At 44.5% G+C, this 10,699-nt stretch overlaps 1 protein-coding gene across 1 annotated transcript; it reads left to right on the forward strand.

Annotated features, from left to right (window-relative positions):
• The first annotated feature begins 6,490 nt into the window (after positions 1–6,490).
• RPTN (repetin) lies at positions 6,491–9,631 on the forward strand. The gene is given in 5 exon segments (XM_032397059.1): positions 6,491–6,628; positions 7,280–7,692; positions 7,747–8,054; positions 8,057–8,978; positions 8,980–9,631. Coding segments are annotated over 5 exon segments (2,433 nt in total).
• The last annotated feature ends 1,068 nt before the right edge of the window (positions 9,632–10,699 follow it).

Consider the following 10,699-nt stretch of genomic DNA (forward strand, 5'->3'; position numbering starts at 1 on the left):
GCTCCTTCAGTGTTGGAACCATTTAGGTAGGTGAGATGCATGGGAAAATAATAAATATTTGACTGGCTAAGCATCAGAAGGTTCTCATTTCAAAGTTGGATTCCATCAGAACATGTCATTAGGAAGTTACTTTGTTCTTACTTTAGCTCTTGTAGAAAACTATTTCTCTCATTGCAGAGCAGGCAATCACCAGTCATGTTACAAAGGGTGATACAAACAGGGGTTGCAAACAAGGGCTTTGGAGCCAGGAAGGTGTGGGTTCAATACCCAGTTCAACTGTTACAAGCTGCATGACCCTGGGCAAGTTATTTATCTTTCTCTGACCCTCAGTTTCTCTGTTTGAAAACTGATGATAATATTCCCTACCTCGTGGAGTTGTTCTGGAAATTAAGCAAGATAACACATATAAAATGCTTAGAATAGAGCCTAGCATACAATAAGACCTCAATAAATTGTAGCTTAAAAACATCTTGCCTTTAAGGGAAGCAAGGGCAAAAATGAACTATTGGGACTTCATCAAGATAAAAAGCTTTTGCATAGCAAAGGAAACAGTCAACAAAACCAAAAGATAACCGACAGAATGGGAGAAGATATTGCAAATGACATATCAGATAAAGGGCTAGTATCCAAAATCTATAAAGAACTTATTAACTCAACACCCAAAGAACAAATAATCCAATCAAGAAATGGGCAGAAGACATGAACAGACATTTTTCCAAAGAAGACATCCAAATGACCAACAGACACATGAAAAAGTACTCAACACCACTCGGCATCAGGTAAATACAAATCAAAACCTCAATGAGATACCACCTTACACCAGTCAGAATGGCTAAAATTGACAAGTCAGGAAATGACAGATGTTGGCGAGGATGCAGAGAAATGGGAACCCTCCTACACTGTTGGTGGGAATGCAAGCTGATGAAGCCACTCTGGAAAACAGTATGGAGGTTCCTCAAAAAGTTGAAAATAGAGCTATCGTATGACCCAGCAATTGCAGTACTGGGTATTTACTCCAAAGATACAAATGTAGGGATCCAAAGGGGTACGTGCACCCCAATGTTTATAGCAGCAATGTCCACAATAGCCAAACTATGCAAAGAGCCTAGATGTCCATCAACAGATGAATGGATAAAGAAGATGTGGTATATATATACAATGGAATATTATGCAGCCATCAAAAGGAATGAAATCTTGCATTGCAACAACATGGATGGAATTAGAGGGTATTATGCTAAGCGAAATAAGTCAATCAGAGAAACACAAGTATCATATGATCTCACTGATATAGGAATTTTAGAAACAATACAAAGGATCATAGGGGAAGGCAGGGAAAAATGAAACAAGATGAAACCAGAGAGGGAGACAAACTATAAGAGACTCTTAATCTCAGGAAATAAACTGAGGGTTGCTGGAGTGGAGGGGGATGGGACGGATGGGGTGGCTGGGTGATGGACACTGGGGAGGATATGTACTATGGTAAGTGCTGTGAATTGTGTAAGACTGATGAATCACAGACCTGTACCCCTGAAACAAATAATACTTTATATGTTAATGAAAAATAAGTAAATAAATAAATAAGAACATCTTGCCTTTGAGACCACAAGGCCACGTTCCAACACGAACGCAAATAAAAGCAGCAAAACACACTGAAAAACAATGAACAAAAACAGTAGAAATCCTCATGCAAAGTACAAATGCTAACTAAGTGACAGAACGTTCACAATCTCCCCCCACCACCTTCTCCACGGAGGAAGACTGGGAAGCACAAAGTTCTGAGGCCTTTAACACATTCATGAATAGAGCAAAGTTAAGACAGAATCTCTAAAGCTAAACTTAAGATTAGAATCACAGAATCTTAAAAATGTTAATGCCAAAAAAAACGCTTGGAGATCAGCCCAACCCTCTCTCCTTTTACAGATGAAGAAATACAAGACCAAGAGGTTAAGTGATTTGCCCAAAATTGCCCAGTATGTTCCATGATTTCTTCAAATATGTGTTATTTCTAGCCTCTGCATCCTCCCCTTCTTTCCTCTAACCAAACTCTCCCAACCCCCTATCAATGACAGTAGCAATTTCAACTGCAGAGAAGGAGCCTGTGTACCCCATGCCCTAGTAAGATTGAAAGTTCCTCGAAAACAAAGGCTGTGCCTGTGTCTCGGTGCCTACAAAAGAGCCCTCCATGTGCTCACACATCCCCACTGACGGACTGACTGAGCGACACACAGTTCTCTCTTCTTCCTGTAGGAATCTTCCTGTAGGAATTTACTAAGCGTTGAATGAATGCTACATAGCAGACCCACTGCAGATTCAGGCAGAGAATTGCCCATCTAACCAAAAGAAAGAGTTTCTAGGGAGCCCTGGAAGATGCCAACATCTTGGGGGCCACAGCTTTGCCACTCTATGGCAATGGCTGTTGTCTTTACCCCCTACCCATTCCACTGCCATTCCCCCTATTTGCCTCTGGGGTCACCAAACCTTCTCTTGGTTTTTCTTCTAATGGGAAAGAAAAGACATAATTGAATAGCACTCACAAGTCGAGATTCAAAAGCAGAAAGAGAATCTTAGTATGACCCCACTCTCGGGATTTACAAACAGACTGAAGCAAGTGCTGACAGTGCCAGAAGACCCCGAAGAGCAGAGGATGCAAGCAGGAGGGAGGATGGCAGGATCCCAGAGGCAGAAAGCCCATGGGATGCCAGGAGGAGTGTCGAATCTGAAACCCCATTGGGTTCCCTTCAGAAGTCACATTCCTTCTGCACAACACAATTCTCTGAGCTATCCAGGCCTAAAGCCTTGAGTCTCTCCTGACTTCTCCACTTTCCCTGCCCCTCATCTAATCTAGCCCCAAACCCCACCCTTTCTTCCCTCTTTCATCCGGCTACTGGCATGTAGTTTGAAACTGCCATATCCAAGTCAAAGCTCTCATCATTTCTCATGTGGGCCACACAATAGACTCCTAAATTGTCTCCCTGCTCAGACATTCCTCTTTCTAATTCATCCTGTGTACTGCAGTCTCTGGTGACTGACTTGTCCCAGGCTGCCCAGAACTCTCCCCATTTTAGCACTGAAAGTCTCATGCCCTGGGAAACCCCTTAGTCCCAGACAAACTGAGACAGCTGGCCGCCTTACTGCAGTCAGATTAAAATCTTCCCCCAGACAATGCTTTGATCATGTCATTTTCCTGACCAAAATGTTCCTTGTTTCCCATTTCTCATTAAAACTAACCTTAAAGGGGTATCTGGATGGCTCAGTTGGTTGAGCGTCTGCCTTCAACTCGGGTCATGATCCAGGGGTCCTGGGATCAAGCCCCACATTGGGCTCCCTGCTCAGCAAGGAGTCTGCTTCTCCCTTTCCCTCTGCCCCTCTCCACTGCTCATTTTCTCTCTCTCTCAAATAAATAAATAAAATCTCAAAAAAAAAAAAAAAAAAAACTAACCCTAAAGCAGGCCCCAAATCTGCTTCAGAGAATGTATAAGAACACATTGGGTTGAGGTCAGAAAACAAGGATTCTGAGCCTGGCTTTTGTCATAACCGTGTGAGACCCTTGGCAAGTCACTCCATCTGTCTGGACCTCAATTTTCTTGTCTGTAAAATTAAGAGGCTAAAGCTAGATTTCCTTTGCAGCTCTAAAATTCTCTAATTCAATTCTTCTATATAGCCTCCCCTCCAGCCAGACTCACCAGCTTACTACAATCGAAACACACCCTGTAAATTCCTGCCTTGTACCTTTGGTCTTTCCCTTCTCCCCACCAGGATTTCTTTGCTTTCTTTTCTGCCCACTTGAATTCCATGAGGAACAACACAAATCCTACCTGCTAAGGGGAGCCTGGGCCTAGCCCACAAAGACTCCACATGTACCGAGGTTTTCTGACACTCACACTTCTCATGTCCTGCTCTGCTGTTCAAAATCTTTTTCTGCATGAAGCTTCTTTATTCCAACTGAACTAAAATCTCTGCACTTTTGTGATTGCCGTGCAGAATGCTGAACACATAGTCAATAATAGCAAGCATCATCACTAATAACTGACTGATGTGTGGACACATAGGAAAAAGTCCAAGCAGGGATCTAGATGTGAGGCAAAAGTAGAAAGTAGAGGTAAATCTAGAATTTTTTGCACTTTACACAAGATTCTCAAATGCTTCCAAAAATCAGTAATTGACTTACTCCACAAAAAGTTACTGAGAATTTCCTATGCTTAAGACATTGCTGACACGTCACAGGTGCAGAGGTGGGGAATAAGCAGTGACTCCAACAGCAGCTCTACTCACAGATATCATAGCGTCCGCATTGTCTATCAACTTCTAACTTTTTAGGAAGACCTTAAAAGGTGGCAGCTCCACCATCATCACACCCTTTCCTCCCCAAATTGGTCATGTATCTAATTCTCCCTCTAGCAGGCAGAGCTGTTAAATGGAAAAAAAAAAAATTAAAATTAAAACAGGTCAATAGATTAAAATATACATATCTAGGGTGCCTGGGTGGCTCAGCCGTTGGGCATCTGCCTTCAGCTCAGGTCATGATCCCAGGGTCCTGGGATTGAGCCCCACATCGGGCTTCCTGCTCAGCGGGAAGCCTGCTTCTCCCTCTCCCACTTCACCCTGCTTGTGTTCCCTCTCTCGCTGTCTCTCTCTCTCTGTCAAATAAATAAAATCTTTAAAAATATATATATACATATCTACCTACACAAGAAAGATAGCCTAAAACAAATCTCTTCCAGTAACTATATCCTGGCTATTTACCTAGAATCACTAGTCCTTACTCTGACAGGTGTTTATAAAATGACCATAACAGTATCCTTCTTTGGTATGATTTAACTGTTGTCTTCCATTAGTCTTGGTAAATGACACATATTAAGGATGAACACAACCTACACCTGTCTTTTGGGACCCCCATAGCATGCACGCACACACACACTCCTCTAATTAAATGGGGCAGGGACTTGAACAGTATCACCTATCTAATGACAAACAGGTTCGTGAGTAAGTGGGGGAAGTAAATAAGCCAAACGGTCTGCAGAGGGAGAAGTCAAGCTGGGCTGAGCTGGGCTGGGCCCAGAGTGATTCTGGCTCCACCACAGAATGGGTGTCTCCTGGGATGGCCTAGCAGAACAATTAAAACCCCTATAAGTAGGATGGGTTTTCAAGTCTCCAGTACCCGCTCTGGCTTCTGAATCTTCTGCTCATTCCTCCTTAAGCAGGTAAGGCATGCATTGGAAGGGGGGGATGGTCAGAGGAGTGGGTTATGGCAGTATCTACAAGGCTCTTGATAGCAGCTATAATGTGCTAGGCTGGGGAGGTCTGAGACTGTTCCCTGTGTGTGACAGGTCTGGGTAGAATCTTGCTTCGTTTTTGGCTCTATCTGAGAATATGATGATAGCTGGGGTGGCCCACTTCAGAGACTGTAAAATATGCATGTCTTTGTTTCAGCATGTCCTGGGCATCCCAAAACTGAGGGCTAGAACTATTGGTGGATAGCTTAGTCTCCCATAGTGCAGCATTGACCCTTCATGCAAGTAAGGCAAGACCGAAAAGTTTAGAGCTCATTGGGGTTGAGGCCCTAGACCACAGGGCCACAGTAACATTCACGTCTCATTGCAGTGAAATACCATAAGGAACTCAGTATGTCCCATGCAATTCATTGTGCCATGCATCCTTATAGGCATCACTGTATGCTTTTGGAATTCCAATATGCTTTGCAGTTAGGGCTTCTTGGAGGCTTATAAACCCAATAACTAGAATTTTTACAGCACAGGAAGAAATGTCACTGAGATCCAGATCCCAAAAGACCTTAGTTTTCCAACATGGCCATTGTGGAATCTAGCTGATTATATACACTTCCTATCATCTGTGCAGTTAAAATTTGGCTTGCTATTTTTATTGGTAATAGTTTTTATATTAATTTATTCTACTTTATAAGCATACCCCAAATGACCATCCAGGCCAGAAGTACTTGCTGTAATTTAGCTATCCAGAAAGCTTGCTTGGCCCATGGCAAGAGACCTCTAGCCTTCTTTCCCACTTGAGCAATGGTCATTTGAAGACTGAGGCCTATTCAGTGGGGTCTATTTAGTTGGTGGAAAATTATGTCTTACTATACTGGCTTCTGGCCCTGCCTCTGTGGGCCTCCTGACCTCCCTTCCTTTTTATTCTAATAAAAGAGTTTCAATCAAGCAAGTTCCACCTGGAGTAGGGGATGGGGCATGTAAACCACCTACCATATGTTCTTCACTTTTTAGGAAATTGTCACTTTTCCTAGTCAGGGACCCATAGTTTGTGCCCATCTCCCACTGTAGTACATGATATTTTGAGCCTGAATGTGGATCAAAGGGAGTGAGGGGTATGGCTAAGAAGGGGCTCTATCATTTCTTAAACTTCTTTCCCTGACCAAAAAGGGCCACTTGCCCTCTGGAAATGCTATCTCCTGGTCTTCATCCTAAACACAGAAAAAATCTTGTTTCTTCTTTTAGGTTTACCCATTTTTGTTAAAATGGCTCAACTCCTGAACAGCATACTCACTGTGATCAAGGTGTTCCAGAAATACGCTAAAGAGAATGGGAAATGTACCTTGCTCTGCAAGAAGGAGTTGAAGCAGCTGCTCTTGGCTGAGCTTGGAGATATCCTCTGGGTAAGATGCATAGATTCTGGCCCCATGAAGTCAAGTGTGAGTGACTCTGACACTTGCATCCAGGGTTTGATGTTTTTTGTTTGATCTGGTCATGCTCCATCCACCCTGTAGCTAAAGATTTTCAGGCAGCTCCTCAGTACTTCTCTCCCAGCAGACACACGTGCTCACAGGCACACACACACACACACACACACACACACCTTCTTATAGCTGAGCTTGACAGAAGGGAGCACAACTTCAAACCAGTAATAATTTCTCAGAAGAAATTCTAGATTCGTATCTTGATTTCTGTCCACACATCTTCTCATTCATCCATTCAAGTCATCCTAGGCACTGGGAATGCAAACATGAATAAAACCAGCTTCTCCTCCCTTTAGGACCTCACAGTGTGGTTGGAAAGAAATAAGTAAAAAATAATTACGATATAGCATGTGATGGGATGGAATAATCATGCCCCCATTGGTCCAGCAAGAGATGCAGTTCTGAGGACCAGTTGATCCGTTGGGCTAGAACCAAGCCCAAGCCATTTCAGATTAATGGTTTCCAACCAAGGAAGGCTCATACAGGAGTGAAGAGTCTGGGACATAGATACTAGCACACAGTATCCACAGGAGAACAGCTGATTTTGCTCTTTGTTTTATTTTCTCACAGGGACCAAATGACCCAGACACGGTGGACACCATCCCGAGCCTCTTGGATAAAGACAGAAATGGACATGTTGATTTTCATGAATATCTCTTGTTGGTGTTCCAATTGGCCCAAGCCTGCTATCATAAACTGGATAATAAGTCATGTGGAGACAGAATCTCTCAGCAAGAAGGGGAGCAGGAGGGAACACAAGACCATAAGTTTCCAGAAAATACAGGCAGGCAACACAGGCAGAGGCATGAGGGAGAAAGGCAGGACTCCCACTGCACTCAGTCTGAGAGACAAAACCAGGATGTCCACCAGGATCAGTCAGAGAGACAGGATAGGGACTCCCGCTGTGGTCAGTCAGAGAGACAGGATAGGGACTCCCGCTATGGTCAGTCTAAGAGACAGGATAGGGACTCCAGCTGCAGTCGGTCTGAGAGACAGGATAGGGATTCCCGCTATGGTCAGTCTGAGGGACAGGATAGGGACTTCTGCTACGGTCAGTCAGAGAGACAGGATAGGGACTCCCACTATGATCAGTCTGAGAGACAGGATAGGGACTCCAGCTATGGTCAAAGATGGAGACATAAATCTAGCAGTAGCCTGCCTAAAAGACAAGGATATATCTTTGCCTTAAGTCAGTGTGAGAAATAAGTTCACGATTCTCGTTATGGCCAGACAAACCAACAGGAATCAGGTTCTTAGCATGAACAGTCTCAGAGGCTGGATCAGGAATCAGGCTACAGTCAGAGAGATAGACAAGAATTGGACTTTCAATATGGCCAGACAGACAATGCCAGAGTTCTCACTATGGTCAGACAAACAGACAAGGCCAGAGTTTTCAGTGTGGCCAGACAGACAGACAAGGCCAGAGTTCCCACTATGGCCAGAAAGACAGACAAGGCCAGAGTTCTCACTATGGCCAGGCAGACAGATAAGACCAGAGTTCCCACTATGGCCAGAAAGACAGACAAGGCCAGAGTTCTCACTATGGTCAGAAAGACAGACAAGGCCTAGGTTCTAAGTTTAGCCAAACAGACAGACAAGGCCAGAGTTTTCATTATGGCCAGACAGATAGACAAGGCCAGAGTTCTCACCATGGTCAAAGAGACAGAAAAGGCCTAGGTTCTCAGTGTAGCCAGACAGACAGACAAGGCCAGAGTTCTCACTATGGCCAGGCGGACAGACAAGGCCAGAGTTCCCACTATGGCCAGACAGACAGACTAGGCCAGAGTTCTGACTATGGTCAGACAGACAGACAAGGCCAGGGTTATCATTATAGTCAGACAGACAGACAGGGCCTGAGCTCTCACTATGGTCAGTCAGAGATTGGGGTAACAGGGCAAAATAGTTACCTCCAAGGAAGTGAGGGAACAAGCAGAGACTCATATGTTGAGCAATCAGGAAGGTCAGGGAGACTAAGTCAAAAGACTCAAGGACAGGAAATGACTCGAAATCAGGGGCAGAGATTCCAGTCTAGGGAAGGCCAGCAGAACAGCCACCAGGCATGGGAGCCTGAGGAGGATAGCCAACACCACCAACACAAACTCATTGCACATATCCAGCAAGAAAGGTCATGCGGTTACAAAAGGGGTGACTGGCAATCATGTGGTTGTGAGCAGGACCACAGACAGGCCCAGGCTAGGCAAAGTCATGGAGAGGGGCAGAGCCACCAGGCAGAGGAAGAGCAGGGCCACCAAAGCTGGGGCAGACATGGTTGAGAGTCAGGTAACTCCATGGGAGAAGCAAGCCAGGCAAACCCATGAAGAGGAAAAAAGCCATCAGAGACAGGACAGGCAAACCCACGAAAGTGAGCAGACCCATCAGAGATGGGACAGGCAAACCCATGAAGATGAGCAGACCCGTCAAAGAAGGGACAGGCAAACCCACGAAGATGAGCAGACCCATCAGAGACGGGACAGGCAAACCCACGAAGATGAGCAGACCCGTCAGAGACGGGACAGGCAAACCCACGAAGATAAGCAGACCTGTCAGAGACAGGACAGGCAAACCCACAAAGATGAGCAGACCCGTCAGCAACGAGACAGGGAAGCCCACGAAGAGAGTCAAAACTGTCAGCAACAATGGGATAGGCAAACCCTTGAGGAGGAAGAAAGGTATCAAGGATCCCAGGATCAACAATCTTATGGGACCCAGCAAGGCTGTGCTAATAGAGAAAAAATCCACATGAATGAGAATAGCCAGAGGCGAGGTTCACAGGGAAGACGCAGTAACCTGACCTTCCACCCCACCCAGAGTGGTGGGAGGCCCCCAAGGAGAGAACAGGGTGGAAGTCACCCTACCAAAGCATCTCCTACTCCCAACCCCCTCCATGACTATGTACAAGAGCAGAAAAGGAATCAGCATTAGGCTGTGCACACACCAGAGCTAAAAGCAACCTGAAGCTAGGGAAGAAATCTACATGTCAAGTTTATCCTTACTTCTGTTTAAGAGATTGAAAACGTATGTCTTTCTTCTCTCTTCTATCTACTTGCAAGGATGCTTTTGAGAACTAGTATTCACTTTTAGGGCATGTCCATTCTTTGAGCAGCAATTCTAGGGTGTTCTGGTTGGGTTAAATCTGAGTGGTAAGTTGGGTGACATAATCAGATTCCAATTTTGATTACTTTGGGGATTTAAATCATTTCTTGGTTTTCCATCTGTGTAGGTGGGACATGGTTGGATCACTGAATGGTAGAAACTTCTCCCAAAAATTCAGAAACAGGAAAGGTATTCTGAAGATACATATTACAGCCTGAGGACAGGACAGCTGGACTTTGGTGGCTTTGGGCTCCGGTGGATGAAACACTGGGAATTGCAAACCTCATAGCCTACATTAAAATGAAACATGGTGAGAGGCTTCTAGGAGAGTCATCTCTGAAGTCCACAATATCTCCCATGCCCAGGCTCCCACCCTTCACCAGAGGGACTGTCCCCTGAGCTGCTATCACTACCGCTGACTGGACTGGTTCCAGCTTCATATCTATCCAGTTTCTGATCATATAAAACACAGAGAAAGAATATGTCATCTGCTTGCAGCTTCCAGCAAGCCAAAACTGTCCATCCATAGCTCCTGAAAACCCTTCAAAGAAAATCAATGGAATTGTATTAAAATACCCAATAAATGATTGGTGAGCAATGATCTCAATGACTCTTTTCCTTCTTCATGGTGAGAACATGCTATCTTATCTTCACTTGGGTGCAGTTTTCCAAAAATAAGGCCTCATTTCTTGACTTCTAAGATGCCTTTGTTCTTTGAGTTCCTGAGCACTGAAGAAAAAAAGGGAGAAGAAGAAGGAGGAGGAGGAGGAGAGGAATGGAAGAGAAAGGAGAAGGAAGAGAAAGAAGAGGAATTAATATGAAACAAATAACAAAAGGTCAAAAGGAATTTATCTAAATATTTTCAGCTCCTTCCCCCACAGAGGAGTCAAAGTTGAC

Source organism: Phoca vitulina, unplaced genomic scaffold, assembly GCF_004348235.1.
Source record: "Phoca vitulina isolate PV1807 unplaced genomic scaffold, GSC_HSeal_1.0 scaffold96, whole genome shotgun sequence".
Lineage (NCBI taxonomy): Eukaryota > Metazoa > Chordata > Mammalia > Carnivora > Phocidae > Phoca > Phoca vitulina.